Source organism: Marmota flaviventris, chromosome 1 (assembly GCF_047511675.1).
Source record: "Marmota flaviventris isolate mMarFla1 chromosome 1, mMarFla1.hap1, whole genome shotgun sequence".
Lineage (NCBI taxonomy): Eukaryota > Metazoa > Chordata > Mammalia > Rodentia > Sciuridae > Marmota > Marmota flaviventris.
The window spans coordinates 33692217-33716622 of record NC_092498.1 but is presented as its reverse complement, the minus strand read 5'-3'; the positions used below and the strand labels follow the sequence as shown (position 1 = coordinate 33716622).

Sequence of the window (24406 nt, the reverse complement as noted above, 5' to 3'; positions counted from 1 at the left end):
ATAAAGCATAGGAATTTGGCTCTCATGAAAAAGTCTGTATTAGAGAAAGAAATTGGGTATTAGTTCTATAACTGAAGGAGATCTCCTAGAGAAAGAAGGCAAAGAGTGACAATGGAGTCGAGGTTCACCTATGACTTTCAGAATCCCCTTCTCCCAGGCTGCTTATTAAATGCAGGGGCAGGAGGCCAAATGGGATCTTGTATAGCAAACAACATCTTAAACTCATTAGGTCCCATTCCATTTCATTAGTAACCAAATTTCTTACTACCAGCTAACCCCAACCCTGTGGCTTCATTCTCCATTCCCTTTAGGGAATGTAGAAGGTGTAGGGAGAGGAGAAGAATGTTAGGAGGAATGTTCTAATTTAATGCATATTGAGTAGTGACAAAGCAGGGTAAGAATCCCAAAGACTCATCAGAAAAGTTCCTATTCTGATCTCTTTTAGGGGAGCAGGATCAGGAAGATGCGATAATATAAGAACCTAAACAACTAGAGTATGTTGTAATTACATGAGTGACAAAGGCCATATGTGGAAGAAGGAGGGCAGAGGAGCAATCAGGAAAAACCTCTTGGGGCAGATAGTTTGTGCAGGACATTTGAAGGCAGAATAGAATGCCTCGGGCAAAGATTTAGTGTAAGAACATTTCATACAAGGGGAGAGAGTGATGAAATTTTCTGATGGGAGAAAAAGGTGAGTCAAAGTAACGAATTGATCACTTTTTTTTTTTTCACTTTTTAAATAAAGAGATAAATCTAATGGGGGAAAAAAAGTGTTTACTGGAGATAAACGAATTGATGGTCTTCCCCCCTCCCCCCAAGGGGAAAAAAAGTAGATTCTCTTTGGCAGCTCCTAAAGTCAAAGCAAAAGGAACTTTCAGTTCCCGAGGTGTGCGCAGTTTGCTAATGGGGAAACGTGGGGAAATCTCTAGATTGTCCATTCCTTTCTCTGTCCAATGCAGGGAAGCCCATACTTTTGTTCGCAGATGACTGGCTACTGTAAAAGTCCCGCTCTGAGCGAGGACCAATAAGCTTCTCTGAGTGCCGACTCTTGGAAACAGTTTCAGGTCCGGAATGCGTGACATTGAGACAGCTTCGGAATTGTAAACAAGGACGAGCCTGGGCGGGCCCCCAACCCACGCGACTTGGGTCCCGGTCCCCAGAGAGTGATCTTGAGCCCACATTGTCCCCAGCTTCCGCTTCTCTGGCCACCGTCCCACTCTGCCCTTCCGCCAGTGCCAGGCCCCTACGTGGTCACTGTGCCACTCTTTGGTGACCCAGGCCAGGGGGCGGGGCCAAAAGTTCCTTTTCTGAGCTGATTGGCATCGCCCCAAGTTCGGGACTCGTTTCCAAGTCCCAGTGACTCCTCCCGGCTGGGCTTGGGGGTGGAGAGTGCAGAGAGACAAATAAAAGGCAGCTAGGGTGGGAAGACGCAAGGATTGGGCCACTGCACCTGGGTCTCACTGCCTGGCTCCTCTACAGCACCCTCCAAACCCGAGCCTGACGGTGCACCTGCGGTTCTCGCCTGGACACACCGCGTCCCCTCCTTGGTCCCAAGTTCTGCTCCCAGCAGCTTTCGCCAGCACCAGTCCCTGCCAAGCTCGGTGGGCGTCAAGATGAAGGCGGCCCGCTTCGCGATGCGCAGCGCCAGCTCCCTGAGCAGCGTTGGCCTGGTACCCCGGGAGGTCGAGCTTTTCTCTCGCTACAGCCCCTCCCCGCTTTCCATGAAGCAGCTGCTGGACTTTGGTGAGAGGGGATGTAAGATCCAGGCCGGGTGGCACTAGCACTGGGGAGCTGCCATAACTTTCTGCCCCGGTATAGGAAGGGCTGGTATCAAGGCTAAGCAACCAACGTGGGTCCACTCTGCCGTGAGGTCCTGGAACCTTAAGGTCTGCGCACCTGGCCTTTTCCTAGATGTGGCTACTCTCTTGACAGTTTGCGCTTACAGGTCAAGGCCACTTGCAGCCCTGCTGATACTGAACGATTTCAGCTTACCTTTCTCTAATATCTGCCTAAATCTTTGAGTTAAAATATTTTTAGCTTCCAGTCACCATTTAACAATGGACTAGAAACTGTCCCCTCCTTCACAACAGTGTACTTCTCCGGAAAAGATTCCTAATATTATAAAGTACCCTCCAATTAATGGATTCTACCCCTTCCAGGGTACATCTTTCTGTATTCCTAACAGACTTTGTCTTTTTCACCAATATAGTTTTCTATATATTTGAATTATTGCTGAAAATATTTATATACCTGCTGCAGCAGTTTTATGAGTTTCAAGGGTTTAAATGAAACATTATTTATTGCTCGTCTGGAAACATCTCCATTTTCACTCCATTTCCTTCTCCCCCCCCCACTCCGAATTCAGTCTAAACTCACTAAAGAATGTTGTGTTGTTGTCTGACCCTTTTATGAATATAAAGAACTGTGGGATGTTTTTACTTCTTGGGAACATAGTCTCTTGAAAAAGAAAAGAATTCTCCTATATTAGTGACTTTTTAGAAAAAAGAAGAAAGAAAAAGACAATAAAGATATGTGCTCCTGAATTACCTAGAAAGAGTAACTCAACTCAGTGAAATATAATTTTATAATATTTGTGTTTTCAATATTTGATAGTTAATGATTTTAGTTATATCATTTAAGTATTATTTTTTATCCAAAAACTAAACGAATTTCATTTATTATAGGTTCAGACAATGCATGTGAAAGAACTTCTTTTTCATTTTTGCGACAAGAATTGCCAGTGAGACTAGCCAATATCCTAAAGGAGATTGATGTCCTCCCTGATCGATTAATAAATACTTCTTCAGTGCAGTTGGTTAAAAGCTGGTAAGTGGTGAACTATTTTGAAGTTTTGAGTTTTAAAACAATGACTCAAAGATGGCTTTTTGTACTGTAGTAAAATCATAATCAGAAAACAGGTGGTCTGAAACAGTAAACTTTTGAAAGATGTAAAGAATTTTTTTATTAATATCGATTATCATTAGGGCAGTTATGAAACTATAAATAGGGATTTTTATCCTAACAATGTAGATTTCTTTACAATATAATTTTGACTTCTGGGAGAAATTTGAAAAATAATCAACATATGCAATTTCAATTTTGTTCTTTACAAAATAGTACATGGAGTTTGCCAAAGAAATCCTATGCCTAGAAATAGATTAAAATGACTATTTATAGAGAGCCTAATCTTTGTTACTTAACACTGAGTTACAGAGTAAGCTCTGGGTTGAAATCCTGCTTCTGCCTCTCTAGTTGTGGAATCCATGGCAGGTGCTTAAAACCCTCTATGCCTCAATCCCCATCTGTTATTAAAGAGAGTAAGTGTAGGAGTCAAAGAGATGTTTGAATGTAACTAAGTGAGGTAATGCATTTAAGTAAATTAGAACAGTACCTAGCACACAGCCAGCACTCAGTTTGTGTCACTTTTGCAATAAGAATACTGATACTTAGAGAAGGTAAGTAACCTAAAAGAGCAATTTTTTTTAAAGAACAAAGCCAGGATAACCAGAATGTCACCCTTATCCATTCACTGCACAGCTTTGTATTCATTGATTCAGGAAATATATGTATCATACACACCCATGAAACAGTTACAGACCGACACAAGTATTTAATCTGTAGTATTTACTGCTGTCTTCAAGACTTTTACTCTCCTATAGAAAAAAATACTAGAAAAAAAGTAAAAAACATTTTCTAAAAAAAAAAAAATCCTTTCCAAGTGTCTTTGCTAATAGTCAGGAAATGAATACTGATCTGAAATCGCTAAAAAATCATTTTAAGCTAAACTTTTAAGCTAGAAAGTTGAGGATTGAAATTTGTAGCTTTTTACATTTTTAACTTATTATTTTTCAACTGTTGTAAAGGAAAGTTTTAATTTTGAACATAATGCTTGGTTTTTCTTTTCAAATCATTTGGGAAAATAAGGCATTTTATTTTCAGCCATTTGTATCTGAGTGTTGATTTTAAAACACAGCATATTGTTACTCTACAGGTATATCCAGAGCCTGATGGAGTTGGTGGAATTCCATGAGAAAAGCCCAGAAGACCAGAAAAATTTGTCAGAGTAAGCTCTATGCAGTAGAATAAGGGTTTAAAACTTTGGCTATTTTCAGACATAATCCTAAGATTTTTTTCCAGACCTAAATTAAAGGAATTCCAACTCTGAATAATAAATTTCCAATCCCTTACAGATGACAAATTTTGGCCTATTGGGCTTTTAGAAGTGAATAAATATGGCATTGAAAATTGGTACTGAGTATGAATAAATGTATAGGTCTTGAGGTTTTCTTCCCCCTCAAGGAATTCCATTTTTACTATAAATTTATTCCAATGATTAGATTTGCACTATTAAATAATTTCAATACATCTCAGTGGCATTGAAGATTATGCACTTACTTTCAGAGTAACTGACAGTTTCTAACTACCTAAATAAGTTGAGTTCAGATGTTTCCTACATCTGACAAGAAATTTTGAGACATTTTTCACAATGATATTCCAGAGTCATCTTGGATTTCAATAATTTTTTAAAGAGAAGGCTTAATGAATGCCTAAATCAATGTACCAGTCACAGAGCTAGTAGTTTTATGTGTAACATGGATATAAAATAAATCTATTTATGAAACTATCTCCTCTACTGTACTAGAAGAATCTGTAGTGAATCTTCACCCCAGCGTTTTATCATTTTATTTGTTTAAACTTAGATGGGTACCATAAAAAAAAAAAAACCAAAAAAAAAAAACTTTAGCTTTCTTTAAAACAATCTAAGAAAAAGAAGTAGATGAAATTTATGTAACTTATGTTAACTGTTAATGTTATGGCTTAGCTTTGTAGATACACTCATCAAAGTTCGAAATAGACACCACAATGTAGTACCTACAATGGCACAAGGAATCTTAGAGTACAAAGATGCCTGTACAGTTGACCCAGTCACCAATCAAAGTCTTCAGTACTTTTTGGATCGATTTTATATGAACCGTATTTCTACTCGGATGCTGATGAACCAGCACAGTAAGTTATCTTGATCGTGATACATAGATATGGGTATCAACTATAAGCCAGACTATAACTGTGCATTCTAATAACCAGTGGGTCACAGTCTTTCTCAGTGGTAATTCTAATCACTGTCTTGCATTTTACTATAACATATTTTTGTTTTTCAACAGTTCTTATATTTAGTGACTCACAGACAGGAAACCCCAGCCACATTGGAAGCATTGATCCCAAATGTGATGTGGTAGCAGTGGTCCAAGGTAATTTATAAATTTCTGAATTTCCTTTATTGAAAATATATGATAAATTATTGACATATCTATAACTGAGGTGACTGCAAATGAAGTTATGTTCATAGTATTTTGTTTGTATTGTTATAAATACTGCCATCAAAGTCCTTTGCTTTTAAGAGTAAGAAGCATGAACATTCATTTATAATATTATAAAAAATTTAAACATAAATGGCTAATGTCACATTCTTGTATATTATATTTGATCTCTCAAATATATATATATTCCTAATTCTACAACTACAACTTCAATAAAATATTGCCCAATAAAATATTAAAAAGACATTTTTCATATATATAAAGCTATGCTGCAGTGAATATTTTAGATCCAGGGTACCATGCATGTTGAAGATTACTTGAAAACAGTACTTGGCATAAATTCATTTCATTTTGTTTTGAAAAAAAATTCTATTCTAGATGCCTTCGAGAGTTCAAAAATGCTCTGTGATCAGTATTATTTAACATCTCCAGAATTAAAGCTCACACAAGTAAATGGTAAGCTATAAATAAACTATATTTTGGCCTATAGAAAATTCACTATTCCTCCAGTCTAATTCCTTCTTGTAAATATAAAACAACTTTTGTGTTCTTTTTTTTTTCCTCTTCTGAACTTGCCTAGAACTTGTACTCATTTTTTTTGGAGCCAAGGTTCTCTTTAACTATCTCAGCTGGAAACCTCTAATTGTGCATGTTAAATTGTTAATGATGATTCAAAAAGAAGAATGGTTAAACAAATAATTATGAATTTAAAGTAGCACCTAGCTTCCAAGATCTTAGATCAAGAAAAGATTGCTTACTTTAGAATAAGAAAGATAAGGAGACCAGAAACAGGGAGAGCCACTTAGCAGTGGAGATATCTTCAAAGAGGTCCCTCATCAGACTTGGAAACAAAAATACTTTAAATTGCACTAAGAAATACTGCATTATGCCACTTACATGAGATATCCAAAATAGTCACACTCACAGAAGCAGAGAGTAGAATAGTGTTTGCCAAGGGCTGAGGGGAAAGGAAGATGGGGAGTTTGCTATTCAACAGGTCAAAAATTTCATTTATGCAAGATAAATATGTTCTAGATATCAGATATGTGCATACTAACAATACTGTATTGCACACTTAAATTTTTTTTTAAGAAAATAGATCTTATATTAAATGTTCTTACCACCACATAAAAAAATGTACTGTATGTATATATCACTGTTAGGAAGCAGAACATACTTTAACTCTGACAAGACAAGGTCATCCCACAGTGATTAAAATAATTATATGATGAATGCAAGGTGTTTTTTTTTTTTTTATCTTGTCCCATTCTGTTCTAGAAAATAGTTGTATCTCAAAGCAAGACAGAATGTTTATATTGGAATGACTTTCTCTTTTCCATTCAAAGTAAACATTTTTTTTTCATGTAACACTTATATAGGAACAATTTTTGTTAGGTACAAAATTTAAAATCAAGTTGCTCAAATTAAGAGTAGGTTGGGAACATGAAAATGCAAGTGAATTAGATAAAGCAGGGGTATAAATAAAGATTGAAAAACATCTCTCAACATAAGCTGCATTGTTGCATAATACTTGTAAATAAACTGCTTGAACTGTCTGATAAAGAGCAGATTGTGCCAGACCTTTTGTTTTCTGATTCAATCTTTGCCAAGGCCTGGGACACCAAAGAATACTTTTATTTTTCTTTTCAAAACAGTCTCATGAGGTTTGTGTTTCTCTGTTTACATTAGCCTATTGGTAAATTTCAAATATATTTAGCATGTAAGATTTAATGTTAGGGTGATAGAAAAATCAGTTGTGTTCTTCTACCATGCATTAAAAAAATTAAAATTAATTTCACTGTTATACCATTAAAACAGATATTTCTTCTTCTATCTTATAATACATATAATATTTTTAAAAAATACTTTTTAGTTATCAATGGACCTTTATTTTACTCATTTATATGTGCAGCTGAGAATCAAACCCAGTGCCTCATATATGCTAGGCAAGCACTCTGCCATTGAGTTATAACCCCAGCTCCAAATACATATAATATTAACACTGAAATTGTCCGATATAAATATGTTCAAGATGGGGGTGAGTCATATAATCTAATTTATAATATTTTTCTCTCATACTTCATTGAACTTTATGTATTTGTAGAAAAATGAAAAAAAAAATAAAGCAGCTGGAACAACATTTTGAAAATAAGCCAGTTGTCTTTATTGTTTAAGAAGACAAGTTCTATGGCAGGACTTTCAGCTGGGGAAGATGGGGAATATTCCAACCTTGTGTTAATCAAAACTATTAATCAAGTAGATATGGAAGTTTATTTTAGCAAAATATTTGCTTTCTAATTCTAAAAGATTCTGCTCTTTCCAGGAAAATTTCCAGGCCAGCCAATTCACATCGTGTATGTTCCTTCTCACCTTCATCATATGCTCTTTGAATTATTCAAGGTATGATCTTCTACAACAGTTGTGATTTTTGTCTTTAAATGTAAAATAGCTCACGGGTTATATTTTTATTTCCCCTCTCAACAAGACCCTCCATATATTCTCCACTGTTACTTCTGTGCTTACTAATAGTAAGAAGCTATAGAGCCAACATTTGCAAAAGTGCGTGAAGCTCACTGTATGTGAGCATCAACATGTTTGAAAACACACAACATGATTCACGGTGTCTCAATGCTTTAGAGCCAAGAAGATGTTCCCATTATTTTTCCAGTTGTCCAAAAAAGCACTTGTCATTTATTCATTCATTAAGAGAGGTCACAGGGTGAATGCTTCAGTGAACTAGGCCTTGTAACCTTTTCCCCCAAAGGCTGGTCCAGCGCAAATCTGAGAGGCTAAAACTCAGAGTTACTGTTGGTGATATGGCTGCATTCTTAGTCTAGAATATGCTCAGAGGACAGTTCTTCAGTGATCTACTTTACAGTGTATATGAATCACTTGGAGATTTTGTTAAAATGCAAAATCTTATTCAGTCAGTCTGGGTGGAGGCTGAGATGCTGAATTTCCAACAAGCCTACTAGTGGTGCTGCTTGCCCACAGTCTACATTTTCCCTAACAAGCCTAGAACAGTGCTTCTCAAACTTTAGCATGCACTAGTGTCTTCTGGGGGGCTTGTAAAAAAGCATATGCTTGAACGCCCTAAAGATCTGGATTCTGTAGGTCTGAGAATTTGTAATTCTAACTAACTCTCAGAGGATTCCAATGTTTCCAGTCTTAGGTAACCAGATGCTAAGGATCAATCCTTTCATGGGTTCTAAGATTAAACTAAAATTCTGAACTTAAACCAAAAAACAAACAATCAAGAACAAAAATTGAAAACTAGGAAACACCTGAAGCTTTGTGATACTTTCCAAAAAGTCCCCTGGACTGAGAGGAGGAAACTTAAAAAAATAAATAAATAAATAAGCAAACAGTAAAATCTGCCCCTAACTCTGACATAACTCTTCAAAATGTACTGTTTCTTAACTTATTCTAATATTACTGCAATGAGTTATTGACTGAACTACAAACATCTCATCTATTTTATTTCACTTCCATTAATGAGTGAATAGATCTTAATATTATATAGAAACCAGAAAGCAGAAAATATACTAAAAGGTGACGAGAGAGGAAAATGATGTAAATAACCCAAGATTTTATCTGCAGGATATTCAGCCAGTAGGCCAAACTTGTTTAAGTTTGTTCTGTGTTAAAGGACAAAGGATACATTTTTTTTTTTTGGATTTGAATTATTTTTAAATTGAATGATCCAACTCATAGTTATTTTGCCTTTACTGGTAAAAGTTCAGATGCAAATTGAAACTTAATTTAGAATTATTGACTGTCCTTTTAAATAGTAACAACCTTTTTCCAGCAAATTTTATAAAAGCCAATAAATTGGTTCAATGATTCACTGTTCATTTGTTATGTAATAGTCTTTGGTGCCTGGATGTAAAATGTAATGGAAAGACCGAAAAGGGAGAGCCAGGAAATGGACTATAAAAACCAATTTCTACATTTAAATTAAGCTTACAAATAAGAACTTGACAGCTAGCAGAATTGTTTTTCCATTAGACATTACTCCCAAGAGCTATATTACATGGTAAATGAATATTTTTCATTATACATCCTACATGACACATTCATAAATGGCTATTTACAGAGCTGTTTTACCACTAACTTAAAAAAAATAGAAACTTTGAATTAGTCTCTGTGCTGCTTTTATTTTAAACATAAAAAGTAGTTATTTATTGTCCTTCGTTCTTCTGCCATTGAATTCCTTATGGTTTTGTTTTCTTTAGAATGCAATGAGGGCAACTGTTGAACACCAGGAAAGTTGCCCTTCCCTCACACCAGTTGAGGTGATTGTTGTCCTGGGAAAAGAAGACCTTACAATTAAGGTAACCAGTTTCTGCTTTTCTTGTGGTTCTCTCTTGAGAGAATTGGAAAGGGTCAGTAATAATGAGGCTTTCTGCTTTGGGCAAATGATTCAAGTCATCTATACCAGGTGATTTTTAAATGAAGGAAAGACATTTTTACAGAGACAGATGTACATGGTTTTTAATATGTAGCTCTAATGACTTGTTTGCTTGCTTAAGATTTCGGACCGAGGAGGTGGTGTTCCCCTGAGGATTACAGACCGCCTCTTCAGCTACATGTACTCCACTGCACCAACACCCGTGATGGACAATTCCCGGAATGCACCTTTGGTGAGACCAATTGTGTGGCTGAATTCATCCCAGTCCCTAGTTCTAGGTGTAGAGCAAGAATTACAAGGGAGTATTTAGGCAAGTTAATCAATTTAGTTAAATTAGGCATGAGGGATATGAGAAGGAATGACAAAGCAAACTAAACAAAGAGAAGCAATTCAAATAGGAGTCTCTGATAGGAACCAGAATTTACTTACTTAGGAGCTAGGACATCAGCATCAGTGAGGATCATATTCTAATGATCATGTCCACTTCTTCACTAATAACTAACCTTCCCTCTCTAGGCTGGTTTTGGTTACGGCTTGCCAATTTCTCGTCTTTACGCCAAGTACTTTCAAGGAGATTTGAATCTCTACTCTTTGTCAGGATATGGGACAGATGCTATCATCTACTTAAAGGTAGCCTTTTAATGGTTGTTTTTTCTTTTTCAGCTTTGGGTTCTATGATCCAGAGTGAATTACACAAACTGAATTAATGCAAATAATGAGCACAGGTTGTTCTGTTTTCTATTTGGGTGTGTTCACACATATTAGTTAATATTGTCATTTACCAAAACAGAAAGCTGGGTCATGCTTCCTGCCTCAGGTGACCAAAATTGTTTCCCAAGAAGCAGTTACCTGACTTTCAGAGTGAGGACATGCTCATGGGAATTTCTTAAGGCAATTCCTCTTGGCATCTGTGAGGGAAGCTGTGCTTTTGTTTTACTTAAATTTGTGGGGAAACATATGCAAATAATGTTCTAGCCTAAAAGGCAACAGAAATCAAGACACGTGGAGACCTTAAGCTGACCTTATTAGAAATCCAGGGGAAGGAAATCTGCTCACAAGCTGTCAGTGGGATGGCTGGCATTTCCTGTTTGAACTTTAAAATTTAGTACATGTTTTTTCCTATATCTGAAAAAGGCTCAATTTATTTACTAAGATCACTGCCCTGATTCTGTTAATCATTTGCCAACTATTTCAGCTGAAAATACATTTACAGAGTAGCAGCTAAAACATTAAGCTCCTAGGCTCCCATTTTGTATATCAGAATTAAATGCCAAATGGCCTTTAACTGTCTGAAATAGTTAATGCATTCATTTATGAAATGGGGAAAAGTCCTCAAACTATTGGAAAAGAGCCTTTTAGTAGATTAATGGTATCAGATTAGGACCCTCATTCTATCATAGCCAGACTGGTTTTTCCCTGGAAATAATAGCTTTGCTAATCAATTCTATCACATCAGCAATATTCAAACAAAGGATGTGTAAATACTAAAAGTAAATTCTTTTCCCTAATTTATAATTGCATATGTGATATTTTAGCTCTTATTAGATGGAAATAATATTTATATTTTAGTTTTATTTTCAAAAATGCCTAGCACACTGGAACATTGGTATGCTTTTATTACTAAATCAGTTAAATGAATGTATTTGAACATGAAATGCCTCTGAATGTGTTTTTAATTTTTATTTTTTAGTTGTAGATGGACACAGTCTCTTTATTTTATTTATTTTTATGTGATGCTGAGGATAGAACCCAGTGCCTCACACATGCTAGGCAAGCACTCTACCACTGAGCTATAACCCCAGCCCCTCAGAATGTATTTTGAATAAAACTTCAAGTTCAAACTTGAAGGCAAAACTTCTTTGGTCTGATGTTTTTTTCCCCCTCTTCTTTTAGGCTTTATCATCTGAGTCTGTAGAAAAACTCCCCGTCTTTAACAAATCAGCCTTCAAACATTATCAGATGAGTTCCGAGGCTGACGACTGGTGTATCCCAAGCAGGGAACCAAGGAACCTCTCAAAGGAAAAAATGGCTATGTGAAGAGGGACACTCAGGACATTTTATGGGATCAAAGTGGGTCTATGACAGTGCTGCTTCTTGAATGTTTGCGTGTGAACTCTTGTTTTCACAAAAACAAAGGAAAGCAACAAAAACATTGCTCCAAAGAGGAATGGAGGTCATTTCTGTGACCCAAAGAGAACACAGAGCAGGACCACAGGAGTTAACAGATGGCCAGTCCCTTGTTTTATAATGGAGAATAACTTATGAGTGTATTCCAGATCCTGAAGAATAAGTAAACTCAGCTTTCCATCTCTTGGATAAAGAGATGGAAAGCTGAGAAAACATGACAAGAAAGGCTAGCAGTTAGCAGTTGAGACCTTTTGTTGACATCACAAGATACTACCCTGGTACTCTCCACACACCCCCAAAAGATACTGTTATTTAATGAATATCAAATGTCAAGATTTCAGTATTTTCCTGCCATGAGAAAATTAGAGCTTAGTTTACACTCTGTACTATGTTCCTGTATGTTTTGTATACTCTTATATGCTCTAGGGAGAAAAGGATAGTGGCTAAAATAATGTTCACTTTTAGGAGGAATGAATCACAGCATTAATTTGACATTGCAGCATTAATTTGACATTGCAGCCAAGGCATTCAGACTATGTAAAAACTCAGAAGAAAACCTCTTCTGAGCAGTACAGCTCCTTTACTATGCTGTTTGTCTTGTTCATACTCCACACAATAAGTGACACTTATTTCCACGTGACTCATCCTGCGTGAATTGTTAAATGTGCACTGAACTCAGGAAGTTGGAGGTTAAAGAGAGAGAGAAGAATTGTCAAAGCGAGAGCCAAATGATATCTTACCTTGCTTTGTTTATAAGTGAAGCAACAGATGGAAAAAAACAATGTTCAGGGAAGAAATTGCATATTAAGTATCTAACTTGGTAAGGGCTAGTCTCTTCCCTGAAGTGGTGATAAGCCATAGGCATCCATTTTCTAGGCTACAAAAGATGCATTTTTTGATATATTTAATTATATCCTCTACACTCCAACATTAACACATTCACATGTGTGTTAAAAGTTTCTAGTTGCTGAATCACTTAAGAACATTAGAATTTAAATAGTTCTTGGCATGTCTTTTTCAACAGGTAGCCTGAAAGTAAGATGTTCTAAGGCCAGGATGCTTTCATTTGAAAATCATTGAGGTTGAGAGCTAATGAATGACAGCTGTAATGCACAAGGTATTTTTGGGAAGACTATGGCCTGCAGGTTGGCAGGCCATTCATGCAGATTACTCTTAGAAAAGAGGAAAGACAAAATGAATGATGAAGAAAGGGAGATAGGAAGGGAAGGAAGCAGAAGGCAGGCATCTATTTTCCCCCACATATTATTCCAGGTAATGATTTACATTGTTATGGAAAAATGCCTGGCAAGAGGAGGAATTGGTGACTCTCAAAAGAGTGTGGCTTCTTTAAATGGCTCTCACTCTTACAAGATGATAAGTTTTATGAGATAATAAACCCATCCGTGTCAAATTAATGTTAAACTGATATACAGAAATAAAACTAGAATTTTCTACATTGTAAAATAATTGGTACTGTTACATGTTGGATTTGGTGTTGGTATTTAATTTTGCAATGACCTGGTGTTGTGGTGCTTCTGGTTGGGGTAATAGAAGCCTCAACTATTTCCTGTGGATTTCAGATTTTATCATCAAAAGTCCTAGACAGTGACTTTTCTTGATGATGCAACTTTGATTCATGCATTTAGTGATTACCCAAAACTGTTTGCAAAAGGCTATTTGTTGTTTTAATTTTTTATTGAAATGTGAGCAAAAACTTTTTGCATGTACATACTGTATTTACCAAAGATTTTAAGCAGTTATATAATTAACCCAAACACTGTAAACTATCTTTAAAATACTAGAGAGAAAAAATGTTAATATCTCAATAACATGAACTATGTAAATAAAATAGAAATTGTCTACCTTGGCATATGTAAGTCTATGGAAGACCTTTAAGATTCTAGGAATGGCTATTGAACACTCAGACCCACTTAAATTATTAATGTATGAATTGTATTTTTGTCTTGGTATGTACAGAGAAATGTGATAATTTTTATAATAAATATTTTTATTATAATATTAGACATAATCTTTTAAAGCTTTTTTCTTGAGTTACCTCAAAGTGAAATGATTAATTTGAATTAAAGAGTTTCCTCACTTCATTCAATTATAATTTATATTTCATGTAGCCTTTTAAAAGGATTGAAAGCAATGTAAAATCTTAATATTTAAACAAAAGATAAGTGCTTCACAGCAGTTCAGAAATTTCAGATTGCCCTTTTCTTGTTTGTGTATGCATCACTAACACATAATACTATGCTTAGCTACATGTATTTATTGAATAATCATTTTTTTTACAGTGAATATGTCCCCTGCAATCTTCTTCTTCTTCTTTTTGCATAAATTTAAAGTTTCACTTAGTGCCTGTGTTGCATAGAGAGTGGAGTAACAAAATAATTGCTTAGATAATTTCAGTTCCCAAACGACTTTTGGATTAAATGTCTAAAAATCAGTGAGGTAGAAACAGGATAGAAATCACTACATTAAATGGCAGCAAATATTAACTGTGCTGTCTTAGTGCCTTCCTTTACTAATTCAGTCCTTCTTTACCTTCAGCAACACTTGCTCATCTTCAGAATGCCCTAATGGCAAGATTCTGCAAGAAAAGAAAGGAAGGAAAAGAGAAATTAGAATACATAAAATCAGTGGAATGAGTTTTATCATAACTAAATTCTAAAATATTGTCAAAATAATCACATTTGAAGCAAAAATGCCAACAGCCTACAGCATTAGACCTTAACCTACACTAACGTCCTTCACCAGTGACACTCTCCCAAGGCTTGACAATCTTCATTTCTTCTTCCACTGGCCGGGGAGCAGTGCACTATGTACATGTTTCCTAGAAAAAGCGAGCACACGCACACATGTGCACACATGTTAGATATAACTGTTCAATTTCCTTGTTTCAAGATGTTTGGTTAGTAGGTATAAGTTAGTGCACTGTACAGTCTCAGAAATTTCACCCATGTTTCCATAATAATCACAAGACTTTGAGACCCATGACTTTCCATGTATGCACACCCATCTTTTCCACTCATCTCTCTCTCTCTCTCTCTCTCTCTCTCTCTCTCTCTCTCTATATATATATATATATATATATATATATATATATATATATGGATTCCAATTTTTAAGTTCAACAAAGTGGGCCAAATTTCATCAAAACTCTCTTCAGGCCATGTAACTAGAAATAGTAAGATTATTTACTTTCAACTACCATAACTGTGCAAAAAGATAGACCATTATAAGTTAGTAGCCTGGGCATTGACTGTTAATTTCTTTATTCTCCTACTATACTTTCAAGAATCGCATTTACATTTTCATACATACCAACACTGACAAGTATGTGGAATCATTTGGTCACTTTGGTCTGATTGGGTGGAAGAGTTAAGGGGCTTTTATAATTTCACAGGAGCCTAAGACATTAAGACAGGAGCCTAAGTCACTGAATCTCCATCATGAGTGTCTAGATCAGTAGGGTTCTATCTCTGTTGGCATTTTAGCCACACACCTCTTTTTAATGTATCATGTTCCACATTTATCACTTACACTACAGTTATATAGGCACTCCATAAACATTCACTGGATAAATACATGAATGACTACATGACTGAATTTCTAGCTGTAGAATATCATCCAGCAATTAAGGGCCAATTGAAACTCTGTTAAATAATTGTGCATAAATTTCATAAGACTTCATGCTTTAAGTGATATTCAAGAAGTTTTACAACATTTCTGGAATTCTGAAATGTGTTTCCAAACCAGCTCAATTGAAACTGATCTTTGTTCAATGTCACTCTCCAATGGCCTTTGGCCCCTGGAAATTACCACATATTTCATAAGAAATTCAGTCATGGTTATAGTTATCACTACTAAGGAAATTTCTTGATCTTGTAGGCTGACATTTTAGATTTTATGAGTATTATTCTTCTTACCTTGGACTCTGATGAAAACATATTACCACCCATATATCATGGCTCCTTAATGGAAATGAACAATTGCCTTTTGATAAGATGTTTTAGTTCTTTCCCAAGTGTAAATAAACACTAAAAGCCACTGAGAATCAACAGAAATGTCAGTAGCCTTGAAAATATGTTGAATCTATTAAATGATGTGAAAATGATGTGAGCTTAGTAATAAATTCAGCAACAAAATAATAAAATTCATCAACAATTTTAAGCCATTATTTTTGTGTTTACTGTTACTGCATTTAATGTAATGGAAACAACACAAGTCCAGTTGTCAAGTAATACAATATAGCCAGCAATTACTTATTAGCATACTACTTTCCACAAATGTAAAGGGATGTTTTAAAATCTAAAACTGCTTAGTCCATGGAAATCTAGAATTTTTATCCATTTCATAAAGCTATGTCTTTCAGTGTGTTTCTGGTTTAAAAAAAAAATACTTGTACATTTGGAACAATTGGCCTTAGCTTAATCTTTTCCCTTTTAATTCATTTTTACTGTAATATAATCTGTTTAAAACTTTAAATATTTGACCTGAAGGGAAAATACAAATTTGAAAACAAAATGCACATTCTTGGGTAATTTTCTTTACCCAGTTGAGTCCTAAGTTTTTTTTTTTTTCTTCTTACTGTCTACAGAAGGCACTTCAAATCCTAAAGTCTTTGAATCTAAATTTTCTAATAATTGCTTACTGAATATCCTGCCTCCAATCTGTCTTTGTTACATCCACACAACAAGTGCCAGATTAATTCTCCTAGACCAACCTTCTCATAATATCACTGCCAAGTCAAAATCCTTTACTGGCCTTCCAATGCTTACGAATCTGATATTGATATGATATTTATTGTTTTCTACAATATTACCTACATGACCAACCTTACATTTCCTATCTTTCATTACTGAACTATGTTTGGTATGCTGTCTTCTAAATTTTCAACACCCATATTTCCTCTTGTCTGAAATGCCCCTCTTTTCTTCTCTTTTTTCTCAATGCTGCTCAGACTTCTAGGCCCATCTTAAATCCTGCCTCCATGGATTGAGCTCCCAACCTCCTCTAAAATTTCAGATGACCAGTACTATCATAATACTTCTCACATAATTCCTAAGGTTGCATGTTAAATGTTACAGAGAGAGATAAAATCCAGAAATCCAACTTAATTGTGTTAGACTATGAATACACATACCTAGATTTTTTTAAAATGACCTTAAGCCTGTCTCAAGTTTAGTAGACATCAAGAAATATTTTTTTATTAATGTATTATTGATGAATTGGGAAGACAGAAAAGCAATGGAACAAGTCCTCATTGAGCAAAATGGTCTATTGACTCAAAACCAAAGCCACTCATCTTAATATTTTTAATGGCCCTTAGTATTTTTTCTCAATTCTAGAAGCATCCATATTTATTTTCAGATGGACCGTCACTGTAATATATAAACACAATTAACTTAAACCTTTTGTTTCAGGCATAATTCAGGCTTTTGCCCTTAAGGAGCTTAGAGTCTTATTGAAAATTTGGAGTCAAGACAAACACGAGAAGTTAAATCATGTCCAAAGGTTTTAATAACAATACAAACCAACAATTGAGGGGATGCCATAGTTTCTAATATACCCATGAAAATATACAAACTGTGATAAAAAATGTAAAAAAAGAAACATGACTTCAGGCCAAAGAATCTAGTTAGAAAGAGGATAATTTACATGGGAAAATGGAAATTCCATTGAAGAAAGTATATGGTAAGACCGTTGGAAAGGAAAGTTGGAGATCAACTGAAGATAGCCTGAGTGCCTGTGCATGGGACCAAGGAGCCATTTACTAAACTAGTAAAAGGATTAAAATGGTCCGATTGATGAAAATCTCGAGACTGCATGTTTCACTGTCAGTTTATTTTCAACATACAATGCAGCAATCTGTTCAGAGTTCTGAAATGAGAATTTAATATTTCAATAATGACAGGGAGAATCTGATATGTGTTGACTGATGAGTGAGAACAGTGGGTTTCACCCAAGTCTCACAACTGTCAGTCATGCAGACTCTGGAGTCAGACTACCAAGGTTTCATCCCAGCTCTACCATTTAACAGCTACAGGATGTTATATATCCTCTCTGCCATCAGTTTTCTGATCTGAGAAATGGGGATTATATTATATCTTCCTCCTTATAAGGAAGGTTGCTATGAAACACAAGTTAATATATTTAAAACATGTTTACAAGTGCTTGGTTCATACTAAATATCGTAAAGTTATTAACTATATTACCAAAAATGTTATTTACGCATTAGATACTGAATCCTTGTATTAAGTGCTTATACAAATGAGCTGATAGCAATAAAAATAGAGTATGGTCCTCCAAATGTGAAGTCCTAACAATGTAAGCATACAAAAATTGAAAACAAACTTGCTCTAAAGTACACCAGTTGTGACCCTGGGGTTAGATTTTTAGATCAAAGTAAGGTCTGTGATCTCAAGCTGTTAAAACGTGTCCAGGCAGGATCAGACCTAGACTTTGGCCTCTTTAGTAATGCTGTCCAACCAAAAAAAACGGGTGGATGGTGGTGCCATGTGTTTCCTAATGAGACCTATTAACTCTTCTGGGTCCCTTTGCAAGCACTGCGCTTCGTTTCCCTGAACAGAAGAGAGGCCAGTTTGCTGAACATTATAAATAAACACGCAGACGGCCTCACACAGCACTTTGCCCAAAGCACACTCTTGATAATTGTTTGTCGAATGGATGAAAAGAGGCTTAAGCCATTAGAGTAACAATTAGGCTTCAGTTGTTCCCTAGGCTGCCTCTTTCCCCTTCTAAATATCATATTTCATCTTGTGAAAGCAGACATCCAAATGATAACAAAAACAAGGTTTTTTAAAAGCCTTTGAAAAGAGTACCCTGGCTTGTTAGAAAGTAGAGAGTGCTTTCTTATTTTCTTTTTTTTTTTTTCTTAGAATGTCTGACAATGGTTCTTTGTAACTAAAAATATATCTTGTGTTCTGTATAGAGTCAGATGTTATTCTGATTTTTACATAATCCAGAAAGTTCCAGTTAGGCTGCCCATTTACCATGTGTTAATTTGAGTGAAATCATTTGGAGGGATGAAATTTGCTCCTGGATTTGAAGAAATAATCTCTTAACCAAAGACAATACATTTGATTTGATTTTTTAAACTATATTTTTCAGTGACCATACACATCTCTCTTATATATTAGACTAGAAATTCGTTTCTCTGGACTTTCTTTTTTATCTCTCTGAACTCTTTTAAAATTAAAAAGTAAATGGTAAAAAAAAATCTATAGAATTTATCATATGTCATGTATTCCTCTAAGTATTTTATATTAATTCGTTGCGTCATCACTACAAACTTCTTGTAAATATTCACCCTTTTTATCCTCACATTAACTATGCAATTATCCTCTCCATATTACAAAAACAGAGAAGTCAAGTGAGTTGTTTCTACTGAAGGGCAGTGTTGGGAGTGGAACGCCAGAGCACTTGCTGTGTAGAAACAGTCCCACAACAGCCTCAAGTCAAAATGAAGTCTGAGACCCTGACAATGAGTAGTCTCCATGGAAGAGGAGCACTGACACTGGCCTCATCAGCACCAAGCCAATTCCACCAACTTCAAGTCCCTGGAGTTCTTCAGACAAATGTACCCAGAAGGCCCTCCCTACCTTCTGAGCCATCAGAAACCTGGGATGACTGGACCAGCCCTCATCTTGTACCAAACGGCACTTCACCATTCCTCAGGCACTGAGACAACTCACATATTCAACAAGCAATTGGCAAAGATTTTCAAAGTACCACGTGCTGCCAGGCCCCAGGAAGGCTATAATAAACCTCGAGGAGTTCTATGCTAAAGAGCATCATAACCTATTTGTGCACAGAAATCACTCTCATAATTATTGCTATGTTTTCATGTCTATATTTATTCGTATGACTCCAAGAGTAGATGTGTGATTTGGGGGGCAGGAACTAACTATGTGTACTTATTTAGAGTAATAACTGCATGAACTTTCCTTGCCCCAATTTTTCCCCCTTCTAAGGTGAGGCAATGAGAGCCAGATGTCACTTGCTTGGGGCAGTACTGTAGGTAAAGAACCCCAAGAGAATTTGAGTCCACACGGAAGAATGACTGTTATCTCTCCACTTTCCTCCTGAGACAGAGAAGTTTTTGATGCTTGATGTATGCAAACTCTTCTTTGGGAGAAAATGGGAAGGTTCCTTCATTTTCACACTTTGGAATATAAGTAAATTTCTACAAGGGAAATAAAAGACAAGGTTCTCTGAATTCACCTCCTTTGAAATATGTCCATGCATGAAATAATAACTCTAGGAAGGCAAGTCTCTTTCTATCTTTTCAGTTATCTTTGTTTCCAGACTTGTCCTTTAATCCAGGTTCTAAGAAAACCTGCTCCCAAAGCCCCAACCATGCAAGTATCCATTTTTATTCCTTTGCCTCCGGCCATTGCTCTTCAGTGTGGTCCCTTGTGATGAAAAGACAAGTGCCACCTTCTCCAGCACAAAGATGAGGCCCAGTCTTTTTTTTTTTTTGGTTGTTTTTTGTTTTTTGTTTTGTGGTGCTGGGGATTGAACCCAGGGCCTTGTGCATGTCAGGCAAGTACTTTACCACTTTCCCCAGCCCTTGGTTGTTCTTTTTAGTCATATATGAGAGTAGAATGTATTTTGGCATATTATACCCAAATGAAATAAAACTTACTCTAATTATGTTCCTATTCTTGTGGTTGTACCTGATGTAGAGTTACCCTGGTCGTTCTGAATCAACCAATGTACACTTAGTGCAACCAATATAGACCTAGTGGAGGAAGAGATGAAAATAACTTTCACTACCACCTTAGGTTCACTGCCTGGAGTCCTGCAAATTAGACTGAAAAAAAGACAATTAACAAGAAAAAAAAGCAAAGTTTATTAACCCATTCTTTACAAATACACACCAAGAAACTCAAGTGATCTACATGTCAAAAGAGTGCATAAAACTTATGCTTATGTGGCAGCTTTGAAAAGAACAATACATTTATAGGAAAGTGGTAAGACAAGGGAGAAGGTGTTAGCCCTCCTAGAACAGCAGACTGTGGCAAGGGAAATATATGGGGAAACTATTAGAATTTGTGCATGTAGGGTCATCTCAGCACCAACTTTCTGACTTTTTCATGGTCTTGGAACTTCCCTGGGAGAAAGGATTTATGGCAGTCTTTATTTTTCAAAAGTTTCTGCTTTTAGTCAGATAAGGGACACTCTGAGAAGGCTTCGTTCTTTGTTAGTTGAGTCACACGTATGTCTTGAAGCTCAAAATAATCCTTATGCCAAAATGGCATATTTGGGAAAGGCATATTTTGATCTCTTTTGATGTCTCTGTCATGGAATATTCTGATCAGCCAAAGCTGGGTCATGTGACTACCCATGGGACAAATGGTAGCAAATCACAAGCAGTTGGTCCAATTCAAATCAAATAAACTTCGTAGGATAATTAGGAAATAGAGTATATAGATATTTCTGCAGAGGAAAGGATAGTAGCAAACTGCAAGCCAAGCGTATGTCCATTACACCTGGAAAGGAGGAGGTCCAAACACAGCTGGGGGAGGGGGCGGTTCCCAGCTATGGGTAGGAACAAATCCTCCATTCAGCAAGAGGATTCTATTCTGGGCTGAGAAGCTTATCTGTAGGCAAAAAGAGGAAAGATGAGAGGATCCAAGGTTTTAGGAGAGTGGCTTTGAAATAATAGCAGAATAGAAAGTGAGCTGGTAAGAGAAAGTGGTAGGTTCAGTGGGGAGAGAGGAGATGCCGGGGACCAACTGTTGCTCAGTTGTGTGTTTTTTTCATAATTTGCTCAATAGTCTGGATTTGGGATTGGCAAACTTTTTTTCTGGAAGAGAGCAGACCGGAAATAATTTAGGCTTAGTGCACCACTTATGGTCTCCTTCACAATTTATTTCTCTTTTAATAACTTTTAAAAAAATGTTCTTTTTAAAAAAACTGTTCTTAGCTCCTTGATCAGGGTTCAGTTTGCTGACTCTTGGTCTAGGGCAAACAAATAAAGCAGGATGATCACATTCATCTGTCATTATAGAGCTACCTGATAGATGAGATGAAAATTAAAAAAGGCAACAACACTCAGAGCCCTGTGAACAAAACTGTTGAAACATTGAGTCCACCAGATAGTGAAGTCATCAATCATTATTATTTATGAATCAATTCAGATGATATTGGTTAGATGTCTACTCAGTACTTAACATAAAGTTAGACTCTGGGATATAATGGTCATAAAAACAGGTACAGTCTCTAATTTCATGATACTTAGCATCAAGTGAGCATAGACAGAGTAACTTTAAGATAACATAAATAAAAAATAATTGTACCTTAATCAGTGGTAGTGGGTACAACTTTTGCATCATAAAAAGATGCAAGAACTACAACATCCTTTCATTCCAAAAGTATGATCCAGAAAGAACAAAACTGATACATTTAACTTTATTAAAGTTAAAACTACTCTTTGAAAGACACCTTTGAGAAGCGAACAGACAAGCATATCTGGATAAAATTGATGAAAGGTGTACAGAATCTACACATTGAAGAAAAAAGAAAACATTGCTGAGAGAATAAAAATGATACAAATACAAGCAGAGATATAACACATCTGTAAATCAGAAGACTCATTTTTAAGAAATCAATTCTCTTCAAATTGATCTTTAGATTCAATGCAATCCTAATCAAAATCTCAGTAGGTTTTTCGGTGAAAATTGACAAGCTCATTCTACAATTTCTTTTGGAAATGCCAGATACCTAGAATAGCCAAACCAATTTGAAAAAGGACACAGTTAAAGGACTAACTGTATCTATCTTCAAGACTTATTATAGAACTGTAATAATCAGGCCCATGTGGTTCAAGCATCATGATAGGCCAAAAAAAAAAAAATCAATTGGTGATAATAGAGAATTCAGAATTAACCTGCACCTATATGGACAATTGATTTTTGACAAAGGTGCAAAAGCAATTCAATGGAGAAAGGCTAGTGTTTTTATCAAGTGAGCGGCTACAACTGGATATCCACAGGCAAACTGTGAACATCAATCATACTATATTTCAAGATTAACTCCAAATGGATCAATGACTTAAATGCAAACCCCAAAGTATAAAACTTATAGAGAAAAATACAGAAGAAAAATCTCTGTGACCTTAGGTTAAGGAATATTTCTTAGACATGCCACAAAAGGCCAATCCATTATTTAAAATAATAAGTTGGGCCTGATCAAAAGTATAAACTATTTTAAAGAAACTTAAAGAATAAAAAGACAGTCCATAAGTTGGAAGAAATATTTATATATTATATATTTATAAAAGACATTTTAAAATATATTAAAAGCTCTCAAATATCAATAATAAGAAAACATGTTAATTTAGTAAAAAGTTGGCAAAAAATTTTGACTGACATTTCATCAATGAAGATGTATGAAAATGGCAAATACTCTCATGAAAATGTATTCAACATCACTAGTAACTGGAAAAGTGCAAATTAACGTATGAGATACCACCACTGACACATTAGAATGATGAAAATTTAAAGATGTGGCTATAATACTTGTTGGCAAGAATATGAAGGAATTGAAACTCTCATATGCTATTGGTGGGAATGTACAACCATTTAGGAAAAACAGTTTGACAATTCCTTAAAAAGTTAAATATATATCTGCCATATGTTCCAGCTTTTCCAGACACTGAAAGGAAGAAAAAGCAATACATGTAAACAAAGATTATATGTGAAAGTGTACAACAGGTTTTTCTTGAATGCACCCAAAATAGGAAGCAACTGAAAAAAAATGCTCGTCAACTAGTGGATAGGCATAGTTTTGGCCTATTATGTGCTATTTTGGACTATTATACACTATTTTGCAGTAATAAAGAGAAATGAAGAACTTCACTAATGATAAGTAGAGAAGACACCAGAACAAAAAAAAATCTACTACTTTATGGTGCTATTATATAAAATTCTAGAAAATAAAAACCAAATTTTAGTGGAAAAAGTTGAACAGTGATTGAGAGGATGGTGGGAGAGGAGAGGTGGGAGGAGTGAGATTACAAAGGAAGATGGGAAATGGGGGGATGATGGATATATTCGTTATTCTGGCCGTAGTGATGTTTATATAAATACATGATGTTTATATAAATACATGAAATACTTTAAATATGTGCAGTGTATTATATTAATTCTTTAAATCTTTGTTCCAAGATTGTTTTTGGAAAAAACTTAGGGAATGACTGGATAAGCTTAGGAAGAAGAAACAAAGTCTCAAGAATAATTTCCAGGCTTCTGGCTTATTAGCCCAGCTCATAAGCCACTTCTGAGACAGGAAGAAATAGGATAGAACATTTGGAACATTTGGGAATGAGAATAAAGATTATGAGTCTTACTTCACTTAGCATGATAGTGGGATTTATAGTGCTGAGGAATGCAATGGGCATGCTCTAGAACAATAGTGACCCAAGCAGAATTTCTAAGAGATTGAGAGATGAAGACAAAAAGGGGAAGCTTAGCACATGAGCTGCAAAGTCGTAGGGTTTTTTTCAAGAAAGGGT

At 35.6% G+C, this 24406-nt stretch overlaps 1 protein-coding gene across 1 annotated transcript; it reads left to right on the top strand.

The window, feature by feature from the left end:
* The first annotated feature begins 1419 nt into the window (after positions 1-1419).
* On the top strand, positions 1420-13885 carry Pdk4 (pyruvate dehydrogenase kinase 4). Its single transcript, XM_027952805.2, has 11 exons — positions 1420-1743; positions 2685-2826; positions 3992-4063; positions 4823-5007; positions 5163-5249; positions 5697-5774; positions 7642-7718; positions 9554-9652; positions 9851-9961; positions 10246-10359; positions 11623-13885. The coding sequence occupies exons 1-11, from the start codon at positions 1614-1616 to the stop codon at positions 11764-11766; spliced, it is 1239 nt and encodes a 412-aa protein (XP_027808606.1). The 5' UTR covers positions 1420-1613; the 3' UTR covers positions 11767-13885.
* Positions 13886-24406: the final 10521 nt, after the last annotated feature.